We start from the raw sequence: 25,989 nt of genomic DNA on the forward strand, positions 1-25,989 counted from the left end.
TTTTACACTTGTCTGCCACATTGTTAATATTATATGTCTGCGGTAAAGCTTGAACAAATAAATAATTGAAAGGTTGTCAAGTTATAGTGAATCTCGCCATATGGTTGTACCAATTAATGCTTTCGTCTAAAAGTTAATATAACTTGTCGCGATAAACTTTAATTATTATTAGCACTTTGTTTACCATTGTCGTACACCATGTTAACGCTAATCCTTCCAGTCAAAGTTTTGGGTTTAAAATGAATTCAGCCCTTTTACTATTTGCAATTCACGCAATTTTCAGTTTGTACCTATTTGGTGACGGTGCTGAAGGTAGGTGTGCATTTTCTATTTATTATGTGGATTAAAAAGGGTAATAAAGTAGCATATCAATGGACATTTAATGCTTTATAAACAATATTAAACTCTTTAATTACCCAGTTCAAATTGTTCAGATAGCGTTTAGTAGTAATTTCTTTTATCGTTCAGTTACGGAGGAAGTCGGACAATGTTAAATACGTTTATTAACAGCAATAGAACAAGCACGAGGACTAATCAACACTATGTTACGTGCGTTTTTGTTTATAATGGTGATCCAGCAAATGTATTACAATATTTGTTGTTCAGAAGGTAATTATTTATATTTTCATAATTTTAAATGCTTGCCAAAATTTTCTAAAAAGCTGCTGTAAAATTTCTTACAAATACCAAATTTTGAGGAAGGCATCAATATTTTTTTCTATTTTCAAAGATAACTATTACAAAAAATGTTTTATTGGTTTATAGTGGTTTATACTTCATAAAATTCTACTCTTTAATCTTTAAAAAATAATCTCCACAATTTTCAAATTGCACAATCATTCATATCGACAACGTCGCATTTTTGTCATCTGTCAGGGACAGCTCTGATAATATAGTGACGTAACATTGAAAAGTAAGTATGGCGCAAACACAGCCGCTTTGATTAAAGCAAGAAAATTTTGACAGTCCTCACGTGACTGCATTCAATATATGCAATGTAGTCTAACGTGACATGGTTCAAAATCTTGGCTACTAGAAAGCCTGAATTTGAACGAATTATACTGTCTGAACAAAACTTTTATTGTAGATCAGTCCTACTGGAAGGAAATGGGCAAAAGTGAACTAGCCCAAGCGTTAAAAAAACAACTTAAATCCACCCTAGCCAAAAACGTCATCTTATTCGTCGGTGATGGTATGGGTTTGACGACAATAACCACGTCCAGGATTTATGGAAAAGGAGAAACTGGTTTCTTGGCTTGGGAAACTTTCAACAACATCGGAGTGCTTAAAGTACTAAAGTAAATCACTAAATAAATTGATTAAGGACTTTTTTTTTGATTGGTTTTAGGTGTACTCCGCTAATAAGCTGGTACCAGACTCGTGTAGTACTGCTACAGCGTTGTTCAGCGGTGTGAAGGCCAATCACAAAACGGCTGGAGTTGACAACACCGTAAACGTTAACGATTGTCAGGCTTCGTTAACCAAATCGGCTCAATTGGACAGTTTTGTGACTTGGGCACAAAATGCTGGAAAATCCACTGGCAAGTAAAAATGAAAGTAAACCAGGATGATGTCACAATGGAAAACTGATTCAGGTTTTGTGACTACGACTAGGGTAACCCATGCTACACCAAGTGCATTGTATGCACACACTCCTAATAGAAAGTGGGAGTGCGAGGCGGTTATTCCAGAAGAATCTTCCGATTGCAGTGATATAGCTTGGCAAATGGTTCATGGACTCCCAGGCAGAAATATCGAGGTACCCAGAAAATATTTTTAACCAGCCATTTTATTAAAAACCTTAGGTTATTATGGGTGGAGGAAGACAAAGTTTGGTGGCCAATATCAACGGCACTGACGCTGACCCCTTGGACACTTGGTCGTGCATCAGTAAGAAAGAAGGTAGAGACCTGATCCAGGACTGGAAAACTGACAAAGAACTACGCCAGGTCACTAACCAAGTACTGGAAAACACCCAGGACCTGTTAAATATGAATTCTTCCTCAGAGTTTACCTTAGGTACTTAAGTAAACCTACAATTACAACCCATCCAGAAAATTGTTATTTAAGGAATATTTGCGAACGGTCACCTTAAACTGGAGTACGAAAGGGACAAAGGCCCTGAAGGAATGCCGTCCCTTAGCATGATGACGCAAGCTGCCATACAACTGCTGGAGAAAAACCCTAACGGGTACGCCCTCATGGTAAAATTAAACACTAAAAATTAGGATTTCCACCACATTTTTATGGGTGCTCTAAGGTTGAAGGTGGTAATATTGACCAAGCTCATCACAGAGGCCACGCCCGTAAAGCTCTAGACGAAACGGTAGCTTTAAGTGATGCAGTCCAAACAGCCATTAATCTGACCAATGAAAAGGACACTCTCATTATAGTGACTAGCGACCATTCACACTCGGCTTTATTCACGGGGTATCCGGATCGAAGTCAGGGTGTTTTAGGGTATTCCCTGTCAGAAACTGACCAGATACCTTTCACGAACCTACTTTACGGTACTGGTGGTGCTAATAACTACCAATATTCGGTCGTGGATGGAATGGTGGAGAGGGCGGATCCCACAAAGGAAAACATTACCGATTTCGAGTATTCACAACAAGCGGCGATTAGTACCGATGAAGTGACTCATGGCGGTACCGATGTTTTAGTTTATGCTAAAGGTACGTCATAGAAGCACCAAACTCATGTGATTCGAAAATTATTTACAGGACCCATGGCCCATTTATTCAACAGTGTTCATGAACAAACCTACGTGGCTTATGTCATCAGTTACGCAATGCAAATTGGTTTATTTGCTGGCTACGACAATTTAGATCCTGACGAATCCGCTTCGAATTGTTTACACTTTAGTATTATTGGTACTCTTGGTGTGGGTTTTCTAGTTTATCTGTTAAATTGACTTATTTATTCAATATAGTTTATTTGGTGCAAAAATATTGTTTTGTGTTAAATTTTATGATTTGTGCAAAAAACATGGAGACAGGCTTGTCCAGGTGAATTTTTATTTGTAATTTTAGGGCTAATAAATAATCAGCTTGTATTTTTTACCCTTTGAAAGCTACAGCAAAACTGGTCATCTGAAGTGTTGTAATCATAACTTAAATTCGTTTGAACCGTATAAATCACCGGGACCTGACGGAATACTACCCATAATGCTACAGCAAGGAACAGACTTGCTCACTAGCAAACTAACCAATGTTCTAAGAGCTAGCTTAGCACTAGGACATATTCCAATGAACTGGAGGCAAGTTAGGGCGATTTTCATACCCAAAGCAGGGAGACCATCCGACCTGGCTAAATCATTTAGACCAATCAGTCTCATGTCATTTATTTTAAAAACATTGGAAAAACTGGTGGACAGACATATAAGGGATGGTGTTTTAGTAAATAGACCACTACACCAAGACCAATATGCGTACACAACACGCAAGTCAACAGAAACAGCGCTTTTCCAGGTTGTACATCGACTGGAACAAGGCCTGGAAAACAAAGAGATAACATTGGGTGCCTTCTTGGATATAGAAGGTGCTTTTGATAATACCTCTTTTAAATCAATCATCACGGCAGCCAAAGAAAGAGGACTTGATGACACCTGCTGCAGGTGGATCAAGGGCATGCTCAAAAACAGATTGGTACATTCTTCACTCATGGGTGAAAGTCTTTCAGTGCAAGTAGCTGGAGGATGTCCCCAGGGTGGTAACCTATCGCCTATCCTATGGAACCTTGTCGTTGACGGACTGCTCAATAAGCTGAGCAGGGAAGGCTTCCATGTTAATGGATATGCCGACGACATAGTTATCATGGTGAAAGGGAAGTTCACAAGTACAATACGGGAAAGGATGCAGATGGCCCTAAATACTGTAGCAAGATGGACTGCAAGTGAAGGGCTGAATATAAGCCCCACAAAAGTCACCATCGTCTCATTTACCAGAAGGAAAAAATTGGATGGAATTGGACCTATTTATCTTCATGGTGAAGAGTTAACATTCAAGGGAGAGGTTAAGTATTTAGGAGTCATCCTAGACTCAAAACTAACCTGGAACCAGCATCTGGAAAAGGTCATAAACAAATCGGTAACCACATTTGCAATGGTTAGACGAATGTATGGAAAAACATGGGGTCTCAGACCTGGTATGGTGCACTGGGTGTACACCAGGGTGATCAGACCAGCAATAACTTACGCAGCTGTAAGCTGGTGGCCAAAAGTCATGCAAAACACTGCGATACACAAATTAGAGAGGATTCAACGAATGGCCTGTCTAGGCATAACTGGTGCAATAAGAACCACTCCTACTGCGAGCATGGAAGCTATATTAGACCTGCCTCCACTGGACCTAATAATTTTAGGGGAGGCAAGATGTGCTTACCAAAGGCTCCGGGACTTGATTGACCTGCCGGGGAACATAACAACGACAGGTACAACATCAATTTGGAACACAGTAAGGGATCCAATTCGTGAAATGAGATCGGATTACATGTGTCCTAAATATCACATTCAGAGGAAATTTGAGGTAATACTGGATCAAAAATTCTGGGTAAATAATGCGAAAAAACTGACCCAGGACTGTCTAATATGGTTCACAGATGGATCTAGACAGGAAAGGGGAAGTGGTGCAGGAGTTTATGGCGAGAGACCTAAGGTAAGCATCAGCATACCACTAGGAAAACACGCCACAGTTTTTCAAACGGAAATATATGCTCTGTTATGGTGCATAGAAGAAAACATTAGAAGGACTTACAAAAATAAGCAAATTCTAATAATAACTGATAGCCAGGCGGCCTTGAAAGCACTGCTTACGTGCAAAACATCGTCAAGACTGGTAGATGAGTGTCTACAGAGAATTACGGAACTGGCAGAACATAACAGGGTAAAACTTGTATGGGTACCAGGTCACTGAGGCATTCCTGGAAATGAAAAAGCAGATGAACTTGCCAGGCAAGGCTCAAATGCAAACATGATTGGACCAGAACCATCTGTAGGCATACCTAGATGCTCAACAAGACGGGTCACTGGAGAATGGATCAACACAAAACACCTGGAACGCTGGAAGACGTACCCAGGAAATAAGCATGGGAAGCAAGCTATTGCAGGACCAAATCCAGGGCATGGACCTGTGAGACAACACCTGTTCACCATGAAACTATTCGATGATAACCTGGACTGCAGACTATGCGGGGAGGAAATCGAAACGTTTGAACACATCATATGTGAATGTGAAGCACTTGGTCAAAGGCGACAAACAATCTTCGGGAAAACTAAGTTAGTACTGAAAGAGATACAAAGAGCACCAAGCAAGGACCTTCTTCACCTCGTACGGGAAACAGGGATAATGGACTGGTGTAACTAAAGTACCACAAACATGGGGACAGTACAATAAGCCATTAGGCTTACGTGCTATCTGGAGCTGACAGCCGACAGACCCATGGAGAAAGAAAAAAAAAAAAAAAAAATCATAACTTTGATTTTTTATTAATTTTTGAAATGCTACTTAGGCCGAGTTGTACAATCAGGGTTCAAAGACGGGTTCAGCTGAACTCGACTGGTACTTGAACCTGCCCATAAGAATAGCATTGCTGTCAAACTAATTTGGTTTGTGACAGCCAGTGACAGCAATGCTATTCTTATGGGCAGGTTCAACTACCAGTTGAGTTCAGCTGAACCTGTTTTTGAACCCTGATTGTACAACTCGGCCTTAGAAGTTTCAATATTATTAAGCATAGAAAATTAATTGCAATGCTAAACAAATTTTCATTTAAAAGTAGGTCTAGGAAATCACTAAAATAAACAAACATTTATGAATGCAACAGTTCACTTGACAACTGTCAGGTTATATTTTATTTTTCAAGTATGTCATTAGGAAATAATGTTTGTCTATTCCAATGAAAGTTTTTCAGTTAAATCAAACCTAGGGGAGTTTCAAATTGAAAACTGATTTCCCATGTTAATATTCTGAACGCTTTAGTACCAAACAATATACAATATTCGCCTTACTTACATTCAGTGTGTCTGCTGGACTGCCTGAATCATCCAGGATCCAAGATAGGACATCCACAGAGGTGCTTTCCAGTGATTAAAATTTAGGAACAGAGTACTTCGAGGTTCTTCTTTGCCTAGCACTGGAACATTCAAACTAGAATTGAACTGTATATACTTAACAGAGCAACAAGTACCAAATTATAGGGTGGTGCGGCAGGGGGCAGGGGATTACAACATGGAGCAGTGTAAAAGGGAAAAGTCCCGACCCACTAGAACGGTCAAAAGTAATTCACTAACAGTCGGGAACTACACCGAGCAGTTCATATAGGTCACTGGAAAGCAACTCAGGCAGTCAAAGGAGCCCCCGGCGAAGTTACTAAAGTAAAATCACTGATATTTAATTTTCTTTGGGAACGCCAGACAACCACAACACTTTTACTGGTCACGTGACCAACGTTTTTTTAAAATAGGTTAGGTTTAGGTTGCTACTCTAGACCAAAAGAGTTAATGTTGTGACACGTGATTAACAATACTAAGTAAGTGAGTTATCACATGACCAACACGCGTATAATATGCAACCATTCGAACCTTAACATAAACTAACCAGGGAAATTCAACATCCCACATCTGAATGAAATAAAATAACTATTTTAATTAAGGCTGTTTATTCGACACCTGCGAGCATTAATACAACCACACAGTTTTAATTTAATTCGAGATAATTTTAGAGACCGCGAAGCAAAGCAACATACTCCCCGGTACTTCATTTTAAATTACTCTACGTGCATCACACGTATTTCAAAAATAAACAATCAAACTCGTATACAGAAACTCAACAACTTACCACCTAGAAAGCTACTTTGTATCACGAACAACTTGTCCAAGCATTTTTATTACAAAAATAAATTAAACTATTAATAATTAATTATAGGGAGCGGATCGTTAATGCTTAAACTAACCCTACTATGTACAAGAAAACTGAAAGAGAGTCGTATTTAGGAACTTTGCTCCCGAAACGCAAAAAACTTTGGTACTTAACTTTGAAAAGGAATGATGATTCAAGTGCTGGGGAAACTAAACTGATAAAACACTTTGATGCAAAATGTTTGCTATTCTTTCCGCTGTGCTACCGGTGAGGATGCTTCTGTGGTTGCCGCTTAAAACTTCCACCAGAGGCTTAGAAATGCACACCTTTAATAATACAGTTTTGTTAAAATTTTCGTGTACTAAATTGAGTTTAAGTCTTACTTTAGACAGGCCGTAGTCTTCGTCGTACTCCACAAAGTTGTCTTTGGCCTTTATCAAAATAACTTGTCCTCCAAACTTGTCCTGGGGCTTGTATTCGTCAGCCGCCTTCAATTTTAAGAAGAAACTCAAAGCGGCAGCGCTTACTTGCTCCCCAGAGAAGGGGGTGACTTTGTCCAGAATTTCAACCGTCTTGGCCACCCTTTCGCGCAACGATCCTAGACTAGTCAACTCTTGCACAACCTAATAACAAATTGTTGTCAATATTGGCCCTTAAAACAAGCCAATATACTAACCTTTTGCTGGTCTACGTCCTTAAACTGTTGAATGAAGAAGCACATAGCTTCAGCCTGTTCTGAGGCCTCTGATTGGTGGATTTTCGATCTGGCCTTGCCGGTGTGAGTGGCAACGTAACTTGGTGATCCGTCAATGAAGAACAGACGAACTTTTTCTCCTTGTTTTTCTAGTAGAACACCCATTTCGAAAGCCACTACTGCTCCGAAAGAGTAACCCACCTAGAATACCAAAGTTAAAAACTTAAGTTGGAGATATTGAAAAGATATTGATATCTTTTTATCACACAAATCACTCCTGGTATTTTTTTTAACAGGGATGTTAAAAAATAGATAGTTTGTAGGTAGTTAATTGTTGAGCGGTTTTTGTTTTTTGGGAATTAATCAATTTTGAATGATTGACTGGCGGTTTTTTGGAAGTCAAGAAAAGAAAGAAGATTAGAAATAATAAGCCTCGAATTGATTTGAGTATTCCGCTGGAATTCGAGAGGTCTACACCGGGCGTGTTAATTAGGCTACATCCCTTGAGAAGATCAAGCGAATTGGTCGAGGCGTGTGACATTAAATCCACAAATCTCACCAGGAAGAGCTATCATTATCTTTGGAAGACGTCCTGCTGCAGCAGGGGAAGAAGATTCTAAAAAGCCAGAGGTTTCCACGTTCTTCGAGACCGTCTCGGGTTTGAGATAAACCCTTTGGCATCACAGCAGATAAAGAATTATTCTATAGTGCGGGGAGAGAGGGCGTGACGTGCGGTGATATTAAAAGAACAGTAACAGACTGTAAGTAAAGTAATTTCTTTTTAGAATTAAGAATCTTTCGAACTCATAGATAACAGTATTGTAGCAGTAATTTTTAGTTTTGTATTTTGTGAGAGAAGGTAATTATATAATCGGTTAGTTTAGGTTTATTCGTTGTCCTAATAACACAACGTTTTGGCATCCCTGTATGGTATTTCTTGTTTTGCTGAATTTAAATTCTAAATTCATTTGTTATTTTATTTTGTGGTTCGACACTAGGAGTGATTTTTTTGTGAGGTGAAAATGTCCAAAACAAACGGGCCTTCTTGTACTGTTGGAGAGAACCGGGACGGCAGTCAGGAATCCGTTCAGGAAAGTGAGGTGGACATTATAATGCAAATTAATAAATCCAACCCATTTCTCTCCACGTCAGGACAAGGAAGGTCATCCAGTGTGAATCATAACAATATGTTCTATATGTTTGAAAAAAAAACAAGAAAGGAGGAGGTTTTTAAGTTTTTTTTTTAGTTCTTTCTTGTTATCGCTACTGTAGCAGAAGTTCTGGTTGACAACTTCTTCTGCAGATTTGGTGTACCGAGGGAGCTGCATTCGGATCAAGGGCGTAATTTCGAATCGGCAGTATTCACGGAAGTGTGTGACCGATTGGGAATTAAGAAAACCAGAACTACTCCATTACACCCACAGTCAGACGGAATGGTGGAACGTTTCAACCGGACACTAGACAAGTGGACACAAGGACAGTAGTCGATAACAATCAGACAGATTGGGATCAGCACATTCCGTTGTTCCTGATGGCTTATCGATCGGCAAGTACATGATTCCACTGGCAAAACACCAGCTAGTGTTGTCTTTGGAAGGGAGCTTCGTTTGCCAATGGATCTTCTTTTTGGACGACCGGAAGAACCCCCAGCCTCTTGTGATAGCTATTCAGAAAAATTGGCGCAACGCTTGCACGTGATCCATGAGGAAGTCCGGCAGAAGTTGAAATTTGCAAGCGACCGACTAAAGACAAGATATGACATGAGGGCCAACAGCAGCGGATTCCAAGCCGGTGATCAGGTCTGGTTATACAATCCTGCTCGAAAGAAAGGAAAGTCACCGAAGTTACAGAGGTCATGGGAGCGTCTGAACGACGTCGTCTACAGAATACAGCGAGGACATCGGGCAAAAATGAAAATAGTTCACTTGGATCGACTTGCACCTTACCGACCACCCAAAGCTGGTGAAGTTGATGATCGGGACGATCAACTCTAGGAGGGGGGCAGTGTTGCGAAGCGAACTTTTGATTATTAGTTAAGATTTCTTTAGTTATTTGTTGTTACCCCTGTATGTTACGTTGCTTTGTTTACGTTCTACATTCTTTTGTCTGTGTTCTAGAAAATCCTGGCTCCGTTGCTTATATAGAGAGAGATTTATGTTATAGCTTAATGAGTGTGAGAGAGAAAGTCAATTTCATGAATATTTGGAAACTTTCTAGAAACCATGGAAGCCTATATAAGCAGCTGAACCAGACCTGGTTAGTTAGTTGTTGGTTGTTGTTTTGTTGTTGTTGTTTTTTTTTTCATTTCTCCTTTTTTTAAAAACTTAACTAAAAAACAGGAATGTACTTACCAAATTGTACGGTCCTTGACTTTGTACATTCCGAATCTCCTGCACGTAGAATTTCGCCAAGTCGGTGATGGTGTCCAACGGGGCATTTTCGGTACATTGCAAACCAAAAACGGGGGCATCCACGTTCTTGGCAAAAGTCCTGAGAGCGTCAATCACCCCTTCGATGGGATGCACCACAAACACCGGTTCTTTCTTGTTATCCGTACTCTTGCTAGGTACTTGGACCAGAGCTTTGCTGGGCATAATTTCAGGGATGTTTTCGAAAGTTACCAGATTTTCGTCCGTTTTTTCTGCAGTTGGGGCAGGCGCACCACCTCCACTGCTCAATTCCTGTAGTTTACCAAAGGTAAGACCGCGAATTTCTTGAGCGCTAAGGACTAGATCGTAGTTTCGTTCCAGAGTTTGTTTGATTTCAGCCCCCATCAGGGAGTCCATACCCAAGTCGGCTAAAGTGGCGGCTGCGGCTACAGTGTTCGAGTCTTTTATACCCAGAATGTTGGCCACGGCATCTGTTAAGCTAGCTTGGTTGGAACCGGTTGATTTACGTTTTTCAGCGAGAACCATACTGGCTACCACAGCGTTGGGTTGTTGCAGGACAGTGTCCATTGTGGCCAAGCACGAGGTCATCCTCTGGGGTAAGGTTCCACCAACTTCGGTATCATTTCCTCCCATGGTTTCCAAGATAAGCCCCACGTCACCGATTGCACCCCATTGAATTGCTACGCCCGGCAGGCCGGCGCTTTGACGAGCTTCCGAGATGCGTTCCATAGCCGAATTGGCCAGACCGTAGTTAGATTGTCCAATATTACCACGTCCGCAGGACACTGAAGAGAAGGTAACAAAGTAGTCCAATTGAGGAGCCAAAGCTCTGGATGCAGCATCTAACTGCTTAGTTCCATCGACTTTAGGTTTGCACACGGTCTTAAAGTCCGCTTCAGTCAAATTACTCAAAATGGCATCTCTCAACACTGCCGCCAAATTGAAAATACCACCAACAGGTCCAAGTTCGTTGGCTTCTTCCAGTAGTCTGCGCGCACCTTTTTCGGTGGTAGTGTCTGCTGTCGACACCAAAACGTCGATACCAACCTCACGCCATCTGCGCACGCACAATGATTGGTAACCGGTCTTGATGCCACTCCTGGAGGTCAGCACCAGGTGCTTGGCACCGCGTTTCACCAACCAATCAGCCAACTCCAAACCGAAACCTCCCAAACCGCCTACCAAGATGTAACTCTTCTCCGGGTCCATGTAGGTGCGTGGAATTGCCGGCACAGTCTTGAAGGCCGGTTTTTGAGTGGTTCTAGATTCTTCTTCACGGATTTGTAGCAGGACTTTACCTGTAAATATTTGTGATTTTTTAGTTAGAATGTAACATTGAACAGTTTAATAAATTCCACCTTTAATACACTGTATATACAGGGTGTCCGGAAAATACGTGTACAACGTTTGACGACAGACTCCTGACGTCAAAATATGTCGATCTAAGCCGACTTAGTTATATCCAAAATTGTCTCGTTTAGCCGGTAGATAATTGTCCATTTTTAATGGTAAAATGAACTTGTAATTCAAGAATGTTGATCGTATACTTGAGTAAATTTCATAGACAATTTGTCAATAATTGTCAAATTATTAAATGCCATAGCAACTAGGTCACTTAAAAAATTATTGTTACAGGTATTTTTAATATTATTACTATTAATACTACATATTGTAAATATTTTTTTCTGGCGAAACAGCTCATCCAACGGAAAATATTAAAGAGGTAAAATAGCTTCAAAATACTTCCGGTCACTCGACAAAAATATCTGGGTTGTCATAACGCCGTTCATATAAAAAATTAGGAGAAATGTTGACGTATTATATCACCTTTATAACACGTCCACTTATTTACAGCCGGTGACTATACTACTAGAAAACGTCATTTTATAGTATTAGTCTACATACTAAAATTCATTAAAATCGATTAGCAGGTTTTCACGTAATTTAGTAAAAAACCAATATTTTTACAAATTTTTGACGCCCTCTACCGGCTAAACTCGGCTAAAAGTCGGCTTAGATCGACATATTTTGACGTCAGGAGTCTGTCGTCAAACGTTGTACACGTATTTTCCGGACACCCTGTATATTATTTATATGTGTATACAGGGTGGTCCAGTTTTAAATGTCAATAATTCACCAATCCATAGCCAATTAAAAAATAAGTTGACATTAATTATGTCATTTTCCTGAAAAGTGCTTCCTAAGGAAAATACAGTCCTTCAAATTTCAGTTTAAAAAATCGTTTTTTTTTTGTTGTAACTGTCAGATCGTTGGAGCAATATTGATCAAATTTGGAACAAACACTTTATTACACGTTAGTACGGTCAAAGACCCAAAACTAACCCAACCCAACTAAAAAATTGTCTTGGAAACGGAAAATTCACTTAAGAAGTTTAAAAAATATTATTGTAACTAGTTTTCATGCAAATCGAGTGACTTTAATACTAAAAATTGACTTGTAGACATAAAAACTACTTTTTCAAGAATTTGTTACTACAAATTCATACATTTAAAACTTAAAAATTGACTTGAACCCCAAAATGTGACTGAACTAATGAAAAGTGACATCAGAAGCTTAAAATTTGCATTTGAAGTAAGTTTTCATAATTTTAAGGCAAATTTCAATATTTTAGTTTTGAAAATAGTCTTAGATGCAGGACATTGACATTAGATTCATGAAAATTGTCTTGAAAACGAACTTTTCGTGCTTTCTACTTTGCTTTTCATTTTCTTCGAATTGTGGACTAATTTTAGTGATTCAAAACTGCTTTCAGCTTGGAAAATCGAGTTTCAAGACTATCTTCACCAAGTTATTGACATAGCAAACTTAAAAAACAATTTTTACATTCTTCATACACTTAAAATAGCATTCCAAGCTTTGTCACCATTAAACTCGACTTCTAGACACCTCAGTGCTAAGAATTCGGGTATTTCTTAATAAACTAGACTGTTTTTAGTGTTTTAAGGCTGTTTTCAGTGCCCCCAATTGAGTTTCAAGACTATCTTTACAAAGTTTTTGACTTATCAGGCCTAAAAGCCAGTTTGTCCACTCACCATAATCTTGAAAATGTTATTTCAAGCTTCTTCACTATTAAATTGACTTCTACACTCATAGGTGCAATAAATTGTAGCATCTCTAAGAAATTCAGACTGTTTTTAGTGCTTTATAAGACTGAAAAATCAAGTTTAAGACTATTTCCAAAAGTCAAGTTTCTTCAGTAATAAAAGTAAAAAATTTTGGTACCAAATGCTACAATAATAGTCTTGAGAACTAATTTTTAGAAATAAAATAGTCCGAAAATTTAATTTACTTCTAGACTTGTTGTACAGTCCAGAAAATTGAGTTGTACACCAATTAAAGTCTTGAAAACATACTTTTGGACTCTCTTTAGTCCTAGTAAAGTCAGTTCTAGCATTAAAGTCAACTTTTATATTATTTTTAGTAGTAAAAAATGAGTTTCATGCAAAATACAATCTTTGTCTTGATTTCCGGACTTTTTTTAGTTCTTGAATGCCAGTTTCAGACACTCAACCAGGATGGCAGTCTGAGAAAGCAAATCATAAGACCATTCCTAGTAGTAAAAAAGTTTTTAGACTATTCAATACAAATTTGGACTTTCACAAGTCTTGGATGTTCAGTTTTAAACTATAAAACGATTTTTTAAATTGAAATTTGGAGGACTGTATCTTCCTTAGGAAACGTTTTTCAGAAAAATGACATAATGCAAGTCAACTTACTTTTTGATTAGCTGTCAAATGGTGAATTATTGACACTTAAAACTGGACCACCCTGTATATTTATGAATGTATAGTTTTCTTTTTCAAAAACAAAAAAGTATGTTTGATCTGGAGGTACATCATAGTTATAACACTCGAAGCGTAAATGTAAATTATCCCATACACAGATTAACTATAACCGAAAAAAATCCATATTATGCCTGTTTGAAGCTTTTTAATACGTTACAAAATGATTTAAAATTAGAAAGAAATGAGAAACTTTTTAAAAGAAAGGTAAAACAAATGTTAATTAATTTAGAGCCATATTGTATCAGGGATTATGTAAGAGACTATTAGGTGTACGCTCATCTTAAAATGACGCTGTTTCTTTTTGTGTTTTCATGTAGTTACAGGAAATGTATTGTGACCATAATTAGAAATAAAGAAGACTAACTAACTAACTGTATAAAAGCACTTACCTATGTGTCGACCAGACGCCATAAACCTAAAGGCTTGTTCAACTTGATTCTCATTGTACACTGTCTTAGGAAGTGGACGTACTGCTCCTGATTGGATACCTTCAGTGACCAATCTTCTCACTTCGCGTTTTTCGGGACTGTCCGAATCAAACAAAGCATCCAGCAATATTCCGTGGAATGTGGTATTCTTCAGGAAAACGCTCATTCCCAGAGGGCTGTTGTTGCTCAAATCCACTTTACCAATCTCCAAGAATCTTCCTCCAATCGCAAGACACCGGACTGAAGCCTGGAGCTGGTGCGCAGCCAATGAGTTGAGCACTAGGTCGACTCCGCGTCCTTTGGTTTGTGTGAGCACCAGCTGTTCGAAAGTAGTGTCTCTTGAGTTGCCAATGTTTGCGTCAGTCAATTGTGGAAAGGTTTTTTTCAAAAAATCGCGTTTAGCTTGACTGGACACTGTTGTAAACACGGTGCAACCCATGTGCAAGGCTATAGCGATTGAAGCCTGTCCCACACCGCCAGTTCCGGCGTGTATAAGTACAGATTCTCCAGGTTGCATGCGTCCTCTAACAACCAGAGCGTAATAACTGGTTCCGTATACCACAGGAATAGTTGCAGCTTCTTCTAAACTCCACTTCTCAGGGATTTCCCAGAGGAAAGCCGGATCGGCTAAAACGGTGGTGGCTAGTGATCTGGCAGCTACCATACCCATTACTCTACGTCCTTGACTGTCACGTCCAGAAAATTCCAAACCCAAAATACAGTCCTGACCAGCCAAATCTCCAGGCAAAGCATCTGGAGGTAGTTTTCCAGTGGCTAACATAATGTCTCTGAAGTTCAAAGGAGCGTAGTACACGTGACACAACTCTGTCGATGGGTCTTCGCCGTTTTTGTAATAGGACAAAGGACCTTCAACCCATCTTAAACTAGCCAAATCACCTCGGGTTAAAGTGTTGATGTACGCGTGCTCGACTTGTAATGCTCCAGAGTCGAGGTTTTGCTCTAAAACTAGATGGCGGTAGCTTCCCCAAGTTCCGGAAGACTTCAACACGTTGTGCACCAGATCTAGACGCAATTGTTTTTCGTAAGCGTTCAAACTAAACTTGGGAGCTGAAGCGTCTTGAATAAACACAGAACGGACTTTGCTGCCTCCTTCAGGTTCGCGAGTCAAACAGTTAACCAGCCCTACAAGTCCGGTAAGTGGTTCTCCATAAGCGTATACGTACACTTTGTTTCCGGTGGTTTCGGCTTTGCTCATGGCTTCTTTTAGGGGTTCTACCCAGGCAAAGTTGTTCTCAGTTACTTGTATCACAACAGAATCGCTGGAAATCACTTGTGGTGGCCTGAGAAGTGTGTAAGTCTTTGTAGGGGTGCTGAGTGTTGTAATAACTTCCAAACCAACGCTGGAAAGTTTCTGGGTATCGACAGCGCCTTTAGCTTCTTCTAACAGCACAAATCCACCTTCTTTGATTGAATTTTTAGCGTTTTCCAGTAAACTAGTTTGGTTGTAAGTCAATGCGTCGCTGATTACCACCAAATGAACGTTGTTGTCTATGTTTGCACTTCTAATATCTTTCACTGTATTCTTAATGCTGTACTGTTCCAAACTGGATACATCCACGGGTAAAGTTGAAACCACAGTACTATCGACCGCAATCATAGGTTCGCTTTCCAAAATTTCAGTTATCTGAGGCAATAAGGATGCTTCTATCGGTTTCTCATTCAAATACTCAGTAACTTTAAGCTTTGACGCTCCTGAAGAGTTCTCCAGCACCAACTGGCTGATTACGGTCAAAGCGTTAGCACGGGCTTTCTCCAAATCCTCTCCAAAACTGCTTTGGAACGGTATGAATTGGTATTTCTCCAACTTGGGAGATGCTTGAGTTTGTTGTCTTCTGGGAGCCAAGCTAGCCTTCAATCCTCTCAATTCAATTCCTCCTGCTTTGATCACTCCAATTTCGCGATACATGCTCACGTCCACTGGTTGCTCTTCTAAGCTTCCTATTAAGGCAAGATGCTCTTTTGGGTTGATGAAGGCTCGTTGAAGCCTAGTTGGGAGGTATAGTTCTCTGGTGTTCTGGCCCAAAATTAAGAATTGGAGCATCGTGTCAATGAAACTGATCCAGTTGTTTTCCCATTTTAGTTTGCCTTTCAAGCCTCGGTTGTCGCTTTCTGTTATACCTCTGAAATTATAAAAAAAGATTAAATTTTATCATAAGTTATATCCCGAGACGTTCAAGTTTTATCGGGTAAAACTTGATGCAAAATTTTGCTTGAAAAATGATTGAGACTAAATAATTCGACGATAAAATCCTGAGACCGCAGGTCGAAGGATTTTTTCCAATGAATTATTTAGTCGAAACCATTTGCCTAAAAGAAAAATTTTGCAAAAACCTATATGTCAAGATTATTTCCTGAAAACTCACATTTTAGTTTATTAACAAGAAAACACCTTAGTTAGAACACAAATACTAAACTAAACGTGATGAAATTAATGATAATATTGAACTCACCCCAGCAGACGACAGATTTTCGTTCAGCCATGTATATTTTTGTTTACATTTCAGATTGACAATCAGACGTCATAATATTTAAATTTATGTAATTTTTTAATGGAAACTACGTTATAGTGATTTATTAATTGTTAATATTGAAGAAAATAGCTTAAGTTTTATATGTGTCTAAATCCCGTTTCGTTTAATATCAAATGTTCTTCAAAAAAACGTATTCGAAAAAGGTAGGAGGTGTTTATTCGGGGGTAATATCCCTAGTGCATTTAATTTTTCCGGAAAAATTCGGAAAAACGAGTTTCTAAGTAATTTAAATCCTCGTCTTCGACTCGGATGATTTTTATAACCACTCTCGCTCATGCTATTTGTTAAAACAAATTACTTAGAAACTCGTTTTTCCGAATTTTTCCGGAAAAATTAAATGCACTAGGGATATTACCCCCGATTATTTCCTGAGTTAAACAAACATTTTATTTTAATTAAAACAATAAGAACAATAATTAATAAGAACAATAACTTTCAAGCTAGAAAGAGTAACACTATTCTTTATGTTGCTGTGAGGAGTGTGCAATTTTTTCGAATTTTTTTCCGGAAAAACTGCTGACAGCTAAGTTGACAGTTGTTAAGTGATTTTTCCACTTAAAATTTACATTTGTCATACTAATTTTTGATAGCGATTGGTCAAAATGGGCCTGTCCCACAATTTTTTTTAATTTCATAACTACAAAGACGGATTGAAAATATTATACCCGTACTTTTTTGTTTTCAAAAATATTAAGTCTAAATAGAAAAAAAATTATGATAAAAACTACATTAATCTCATCTTTTAAACGCCCGCCGCCGGTGACGTACTACACTATCAACCAATCAGCGACAAGAAGTGAAACAGTTGGCGTGCAACAGCCAATAAAATCGCCCAGAATTACGTACGTCACATGCGCGCCAAAACAGATCTTTTAAATTTAATGGGCAAATTCAAACTAATGTAGGAACATTTACGACCATAATTTTTTCTTCAAGAACATGAAAAAATTGTTTTTTGATCCTATTCTTTAGATTCCAGTCATTAAAACAAAAATTTATGATATGTGGGATAGGCCCATTGATAGGAAGGAAATAATCAGTGTAAAATTTTAGCAACTAGGTATTCAGTATATAACGGCTCTCATTGGTCGAACTAGAAAGGTTCATTGAATTTTATTGGCTGCTAGTACAATGAGGGAAATAATCTAAATTAAGTTAAATAAATTCTTACCTGAAAATTCCTTCATAGTCATAACCACGCAGTCTTAACTCCTTGTAGATGTCAAGCAGTGTAAGAGGCAAAAGGTCCCCGCTCTGACTCAAAGTAGGCTTGTCCAAGTTTAAGGTTTCCTTAGAAACATCGTCTGGGACAGAAATTCGTCCGGTCACGGCCACAGATCCACCTTCGCACAGCTCAAAGTCACCGGTACCCTCAAAGATGTTGATCAGGAACTTAACGGAACCTTCTTTGGGCATTATGGTGGCACGATGGAACTGGACGTTCTCCAACAATACTGGCATTTGTTCGTAGTCTTCGTTTCTTAGTTTGGCAAAACTCTTCCAGACTAAAGTCAGATAACCGGTTGCAGGGAACAACACTCTGCCATCAATGGCGTGTCCAGCCAGGTATTTGTCGCTTTCCTTGCTTAGGTCGATGTCAATGACCAATTCGCCGGATCTGGAGCCTTTACCGGCAAAACTAGCAACTGCCCATTCGTTTGAGTGGTCCCACTCCACCATAGAGTTAATCATGGGAGTACCGCGACCCACCGGGAACGTTACTGGGTGGTAGAGGTTGCCTAGTTTGGGTTGGCCGCCTGCGGCGTAGATTTTTCCTAACGCTGAAGTGAGGAAAACCACGTTGTCCTCAAATCCGCGCTTGACTAGCGGGATATTAGTTGCTGTGGCTCCTAAAGCTCTCTTCAAAATTGCTTGCAATAGTCCAGTGGGTGCCACTTCAATAGCTATGGCGTCTTTCGGGACATGAGCCAAGGCTTCATGGAATAAAACTGGAGACAGAAGGTTGTTAACGTGATAAGCCGCGCTGGATTGTTGCGCTAATGGTGTGTTCCACGCTGATTCAGGGATAGAGGAGGAAATCCAACGTTGTGAGCGATTTTTAGGTTGAGGGATGATGGCGTCTAGTGCTTTTCGTAGTCTAGGACCGGCTTCGGCTATGTATTTACTATGGAACGCAGTTCCTGAACTGTTCACTGCCTTGGCAAAGATATTTTCAGCTTGCAATTGCTCTACGAACTTTTCTATAGCAGCTGGAGGACCGGAAATGGTGACGGAGTCTTCGCTGTTATGGCAAGCAGGCACAATTTCAGGAGGGCAACGTTTCTTAGCTTCCTCCCACGTCAAACCTATGGCTGCCATGCCACCTGGTGCCAGTTTACTTTCCAATATAGCACGTCCTCTGCTGTATGCAGCTAAAATCGCTTGTTCGGCCGTTAAAGTGCCATCAGCGTAAGCACATCCTACTTCTCCTACAGAATGTCCCACAATAAAGTCAGGTTCAATTTCCACAGCTTTGAGAACGTCAGTTAAAGCCACTTGCATGGCAGCGATGGACACGAACGAGTTAAGAACGTTGTCGAAAGTTTGGGCAGTGCCGTTGACAATGATGTCTTCCAAGTTTACTCCGTGAGGCCTTAAAGCCGCAGCACATCGATCTATGGACTGTCTAAATACCTCCACTTGCATCAGGTCCTTGGCCATTCCAGGCCATTGGGAACCCATTCCGGAGAACACAAAACAGACAGGTCGGGCGTCAGCCCCCACAGGATTAACCTCCACTATGGGCTGGTCCTTCAGGACGGCGTAGCCTCGATAAAAGTGGCCGTTGATGTTCTTGGAATGTACTTGGTCTAGCAAAGCAAGGAATTCCTCGTCGTCCCGGTGTTTGTGGGCGTTGTTCAGGAAGTTTTTGACCGATTCCTCGGTACGTCCGGAAACCCCCACGACTCGGGGAAGTTGTCCACGAGGAAGGGTTTGTTTCGGTTTGGGGTTTGATCGGAGAACGATGTGAGCGTTGGCACCACCAAAACCGAAGGAGTTTATCGCCACTATACCGCCGTTCCATGGCTCGTTTTTAGATACAACCTGATGAAAATCAATGTAATAATTTTTTTTCAGTTTCAGTGTTAAATGGATTCGCTCTCTCATTCTGATCACATTTCATGTAACATGTTGTATGGTTATAAAAAAATGGTGAGGTTTTGTTTTTTGTTCATCAATCCCAATCCTCTGACCGGTTTCGCCATGCGGCATTAATGGTGCTGTTCCTAGATTTTGGAACGCCATCTGTACTTTCTAACTCATGGAGTTGAGTACAGATGTCACCAGATGTTGCACACAACTATCATTGTATGGTTATCTTGAACAGTTTGGCAGCTATTTAATTATTAAATACAAATTTGCTTTCATGGTATCCCATGTTTATCGATAGTAATTCTCACCTTTACCTGATTGTTACATTATTTGATAGTAGATTGCGGGTACCTATTTTTGATATTAGCTGGTAGTGTCAATAATTTTTTGTACACAATGACTACGTTTATATCGAACAAATTGAATCGGCTTATTCAATACGATCATGCAAACCGTCATAAAATCCTCGATATAAACGACGCGGATTCACGTTTCGGATTGACTAGTCAATCCTAAAAAATAACAGGATTGAAATACTCTATCCGATTGGAACGGTGACGTTAATGCCATGGATGTCCGATGTAAACAGGAAACAGGATTGACTTGACATTGACACATTAATTTGACGGAAGGTTGTCATTTTTAATTTGAATTATGTACTTTAATCTCAAATTCAAATTTGGAGTTTTGTTGATTTGCCGACAAGGTGGGGTTTTTATAGGCAAAATATATACCTATATTTCTGTAACATTTGTGACACTGCTGTTAGATAACAAATACGAATATGTTGTCATCTCTTTCTGCTTGAATAGTGATCTTTTTTCGATCCTTACGGATCTTTCGAACGCATTAAATAATCCAAAATTATCAAATGTAAGTAAAACACGATAAATACTCGATCGAATAATCCTTAATTCAATTCGCTTTGTCGATCGGATTAACATCCTACGATATAAACATAGTCAATGTCCTTTACAGAAAAGGAACGTGTAACTCTGCTTATGATAAGAGGTTTTGACGATAGGCAGAGGTCGTATTTTGAAACCGTGGAACAGTTTAACATTAATTTCCCAAATAGAACCCCAATAGCAAAATCTACTGTTTTAAGAACCATTCGCAAATTTGAAGAAACGGGAACTTGCACAAATAAAATCCGTTCTGGAAGACCAAAAGAAGCAACAAGTGATGATAAAGCGTTGGAAACCTTGTTGCATTATGAAGAAGATCCCCACTTATCCTTGAGAAAAGCTGCTGCCCGAACAGATATTTCGTTTAAATCTGTCGGAAACATTTTAGGAAAAAATCAATATCATCCATACAAAATAACTTTAGTTCAAGAGCTCTCAGATGGAGACTTTGATCGCAGATTGGAATTTTGTTGCGTAAATTCGATGAAAATCAAAATGTGTTTAATCAAATCGTATTCTCTGATGAGGCAACATTTATGTTGAATGGTGTTATAAATCGGCATAACTGCAGATACTGGGCAAGTGAAAATCCTCATTGGATGCGAGAGACACGCACACAACATCCTCAAAAACTTAATGTTTGTGCAGGAATTGTCGAAACCACATTAGTGGGACCTTTTTTTATTAACGGGAATTTGACAGCAGAGATGTATCTTCGTTTGTTACAATACCAAATTGTGCCATCAATTATTAACATAGTCGGACCAAATTTCCAGCATACTTGGTTTCAACAGGATGGTGCGCCACCACATTTTGGAAGACATGTACGGGCGTACTTGGATGAGGTGTTTCCTAACCGTTGGATAGGTCGTAGAGGTGCAATAGAGTGGCCTTCTAGATCACCGGATTTGACAACAAAACCGACAAATTTAGATGATTTATATTACAAAACGTCATTGAAAAATTTTATTTTAATTTAGCTCATTGTCAGACAGTTCAAGGGGCACATTTTCAGCATTTAATCAAATAAAAAATTTTTACTTATTTAAAAGTGTAGTTTTCTTTAATAATTAAATAGCCACCAAACTGTTTAAGATAACCATACAACATGTTACATGAAATGTGATTAGAATAAGAGAGCGAATCAGAAAATGTCATTGAAACATGGTCCTTCCATAAGAAAAAACGTAACCTCAATTCATTGCCATATTGTGGCTCACCCTGTATATTCCTGAATGTCACCTAACGGTAAAACGTTTAAAGTGCGTCAATATATAGGATATTTTTCAATGAGTTGTATATTTGGCGAAATAATTCAGGGTTGCCGGACTTTTTACACACAGTGTACTTTTAGTTGATGATTGTAATAAAACCTACATTAGAGCAACCTACCTTGAGTCTTCCATCGTTCAAAGCCGGTATATCCTTGTTGGGGCTCTTAAAATGCAAATTTTGCGGTATAACTCCACTCTCCATAGCAATAACAATCTTGGCCAGGGAGCACAAACCAGAAGCGGGTTCCGAGTGTCCCATGTTGGATTTAACCGACCCGATCAGTAACGGAGTAGGTCGGTTCTTGCAAAAGAACTCCGCGATTGAGTTGACTTCTTGGGGATCGCCCACCTTAGTACCGGTACCGTGGGCTTCGACGTAGGCCACATCGTGGGGGTTGACTCCAATTTCTTCGAAAGTTTCCCGGATTAGACGGTTTTGCATGGCGCCCGACGGAAAAGTGATTCCCTGTTCTTTGTTTCCGTCGGTATTGGTTTTCGCGCCCAAAATGGTGGCGTAGACCCTTCGGGCTGACGTGGCTTTTTGTAGAAACACGACCACCGCAGCTTCCGATCTGACGTAACCGTTACCGGAAGCGTCGAATGCTTTGCACATTCCGTGTGGCGATAACATGCTCAATCTGTAATTGAGTTAGAATTACTCCATCTAAAGGCCTGTAAGGTTAATTAATTAATTACCGGTGAAATTGTAAACTGGAGGTTGGTTTGAGAAGTAAATTGACACCTCCAACTATAGCAGAGTCGCATTGTCCAGTCTTGATAGCAGTCACAGCCTGCTGGAACGCAAACAACGAACTGGAACAAGCAGTGTCCACTGCATAACTGGGTCCTTTAAAGTCAAAAGTGTAGGAGATTCTATTGGGGAACATCGCTCTGCAGCATCCAGTCAATCCGTATCCATTGATGGTGTCCGGATCTTGAGCAGTCCAATACTCGCTGGACTCTGAATCGGACACCCCAATAAACACTCCAGTACGGGATCCTTTGATCTCGTTTGGATTGAAACCGGCGTCCACGATGGCTTCGTGAGTTAATTCCAGCAACATACGCAACTGAGGGTCCATTACGTTGGCTTGTTTGGCGTGCACCCCGAAAAAGGTGGCATCGAACCTGGACAGGTCTTTCAGCTTTCCGGTGCGGGTGGGTAAACCGTAGAGACCGGAAGGCCAGCGTCTTTCGTCGTCCGTCACCAGGTCCACTCCTTCAAAGAGTTGTTGCTTAAACTCATCGATGGTGGCACTTTCTGGCAAACGGCCTGAAATTCCGGCAATCACCACATCTTCGGTGGCTTTGTACCCGTTTTGCACCGGTGTGTCTGCTCTGGCTGGCATGGTGAATCTGTAAAAATCAATCAATATTGACAAAATGACTTATCAGAAGGTTATATAGTAAAAGTGTCACGCAGATCGGGAATGATTGCGTGTCGAGGCTAATTTAAAGTAACTAAGTAGGTAAATTGCTTAACAATAGACATTAAGTTCTTTAATTTACGAACTTATTGTTGTTGACGGTAAAAATAGACCATCTAACCGGTTAAGGAAAGGAGGTTTGTAGTCTTTAAGACGCAGTTCCTTTCAAGTCTTTTCAGGTTAAAAGTTCCATAGACCATGTTATTATACCCTTTTAGAGATAGAGAAGAAAAATCCAGTGATTAATGGAGATGCGATCTATTAAAACTAAACTATCAGAAAACCCCTCGTAACACGAACGAGATCATAAATTGCGCTGATTCAGTGTTATTTACATTATTACATGGAATTATTTATGAACTGCATAACACACATATGGATTGAGTAATCGAGGGCGTCGCGTAGCATTGAACTTCAATAATTAACCGATTTGTTTACATAACATTAGCAAAAAGGTATTTTCTATGTAAATTCAGGTTATTTCTATAACAATAGCAGACACTCTGTCGCCTTACGCTAAGTCTACAGGTGCAGTATTTGTGTAAAATGTGAGGATTATGATTGGTTACCGGCCATATACCTAAGTAAATTGTCACAAATGATCCATCAATGACGCCAAACCAAATTAATCCCAATTAATGATTATCAAAAGAATGTTAGGTGCTTTGTTTAACTGTAAACCAACCAAAAAATTGCTATAAGTGGCACATTGGGAGCAGACTACTCTTAAGGCCCTAAAAAGTTCATGTCTCACAATCACAGCATTGTTCCTAGTTTGTGATTGGGCAAAAAAAAACCAGCAAACTGAAAGCTGCTTTTTTTGGCCAATCACAACAGCACAAATGCCTTAGCACTAACATAACTTGACAGAAAAGCAATAAAGGAATTTAGGGTGGATTACACTGACATATTTAAGGGCAACCTAGACTAGGTTTTAATTTGACTATGACATTTGCATTGCACATGACCTGTCACAGTTCACAGCCAAATCACAACTTAGCCTAGGTGAACCTTAAGGTGCCCTTAATTACATAGGTGCACTGAAAACCCTTGAAAATCGACTTATACAAATAACATATTTGATAGTGTACATACCGCGGTGTATTTCCAGACTGTGCTTATTATAATAAAGGTGTCTCACTTAAATTATATGCAATAACTAATTATTTAACCAAAACACCGACAAAATGAACTAACTAAAGGCAGTTCTAACCTAATTTTGATTTAGAAACAGCTGATAATGACAGTTTTCGCACTGAGCAAACTTGCTAATTTTAAAGTGATCTACAGGATAAGTAATCACACAGTTACATTCACCCTGTATATTGAAAAATCAGTTATTTTATTAAGCACTATTATTGCATATACATCCATAATTAACAGAGTAATGTTATTTTGCAAAAAAATAACATTTCAGTTTAAACCTTTAAGAGTGCAAAAACTATCATCATCCTGGTCTATTGATATTAAATAGCAAAGGACAGAGATACACTAGATCATTAAAAAATGGATAGGACACACTGTTTGTTCATTGGCAACAAAATCAATCATTATTGAGTGAAATACTTACTGATGTTTATAATAAATAGTGAAAATCCTCTAACAATCTGCTTAGTACCACCTGTAGTCCATGTAATACGTTACGAAAACAAAAATCACCGTGTATAGTACCGCGGTACTACTTTAGCAAAAAATCACAGGAAAATAATGGGGCTTCGGAGTCGGTCGATCGCGTACTCGACGTTTACGTTATCTCGTTTTGTTAGTTTAGGGCTGATTCACACTACCGCGCCTCCGGTGCTCCGCTAATGCACTGTACGATTTGGGGCCGGAACGCGCCACTTTATGAGAAACGCGGTGGCGCGATCTGAACCGTCCAATTGCGTGCCGGCGACGTGCCTAAAAATTGCCGGTCGATATTCGCATGAAAGAATCGTGGCACACAGATCCGTATCAGCTGAGTTTCAAATGTGTACCGGGCCTGTTCAAAACATATACTAGATTAAATAAAAAATTACTTTATTCCTTTTGACGCTCTGTGGAGCGTTTACGTCAAGGTGACGTCTGAGTGTCAAATCCAAAATCCAAGGTGGCCATGGTCTAATTATTATTAGCGCCCTCTAGCAGTGAAAACCAACAATTTTTTTTTTTTACTTTACTACTTTTTCCTTGTTTGCCCTAAAACTACTCGATCTATGAAAAAATTGTATAGATGATAAAATGTGGCCCTTCAAGAGTTTTATCCATATTCTAAATTTAAAAAAAAATCACTTTATTCCTTTTGACGCTCTGTGGAACGTTTACGTCAAGGTGACGTCTGAGTGTCAAATCCAAAATCGAAGGTGGCCATGGTCTAATTGTTATCAGTGAAAACCAACAATTTTTTTTTTTAACTTTTCTACTTTTTCCTTGTTTGCCGTAAAACTACTAGATCTATGAAAAAATTGTATAGATGATAAAATGTGGCCCTTTAAGAGTTTTATCCATATTCCAAGTTTCAGTTCGCTAACCCAAAAGGTTTCAAAGATATTACAAAAAAAGTGATGGACAGTAAATTTT

The 25,989-nt window shown here is 39.4% G+C and overlaps 2 protein-coding genes across 4 annotated transcripts; one reads left to right on the forward strand and one right to left on the reverse strand.

The window, feature by feature from the left end:
- Positions 1-70: 70 nt before the first annotated feature.
- On the forward strand, positions 71-2,949 carry LOC145731969 (alkaline phosphatase, tissue-nonspecific isozyme-like). Of its 2 annotated transcripts, XM_081983967.1 has the most exons (9): positions 73-312; positions 469-609; positions 1,088-1,290; positions 1,349-1,541; positions 1,596-1,759; positions 1,806-2,019; positions 2,071-2,204; positions 2,261-2,675; positions 2,724-2,949. In XM_081983967.1, the coding sequence occupies exons 2-9, from the start codon at positions 543-545 to the stop codon at positions 2,912-2,914; spliced, it is 1,581 nt and encodes a 526-aa protein (XP_081840093.1). In that variant the 5' UTR covers positions 73-312; positions 469-542; the 3' UTR covers positions 2,915-2,949. The 2 variants fall into 2 exon arrangements, with proteins under 2 accessions (XP_081840092.1, XP_081840093.1); XM_081983966.1 differs by lacking the exon at positions 469-609 and having other exon boundaries at positions 71-312.
- Positions 2,950-6,640: 3,691 nt separating this feature from the next.
- On the reverse strand, positions 6,641-25,326 carry FASN1 (Fatty acid synthase 1). 2 transcript variants are annotated; one of them, XM_081983958.1, is made up of 9 exons: positions 25,001-25,326; positions 22,700-23,359; positions 22,122-22,641; positions 17,900-19,773; positions 14,138-16,317; positions 9,903-11,239; positions 7,534-7,752; positions 7,241-7,480; positions 6,641-7,183 (listed from the first exon to the last, which is right to left on the reverse strand). In XM_081983958.1, the coding sequence occupies exons 2-9, from the start codon at positions 23,350-23,352 to the stop codon at positions 7,067-7,069; spliced, it is 7,140 nt and encodes a 2,379-aa protein (XP_081840084.1). In that variant the 5' UTR covers positions 23,353-23,359; positions 25,001-25,326; the 3' UTR covers positions 6,641-7,066. The 2 variants fall into 2 exon arrangements, with proteins under 2 accessions (XP_081840084.1, XP_081840085.1); XM_081983959.1 differs by lacking the exon at positions 25,001-25,326 and adding an exon at positions 24,526-24,657.
- Positions 25,327-25,989: the final 663 nt, after the last annotated feature.

The sequence above is a fragment of the Ips typographus genome, linkage group LG7 (assembly GCF_016097725.1).
Source record: "Ips typographus isolate SLU linkage group LG7, UJ_Ityp_2.0, whole genome shotgun sequence".
Lineage (NCBI taxonomy): Eukaryota > Metazoa > Arthropoda > Insecta > Coleoptera > Curculionidae > Ips > Ips typographus.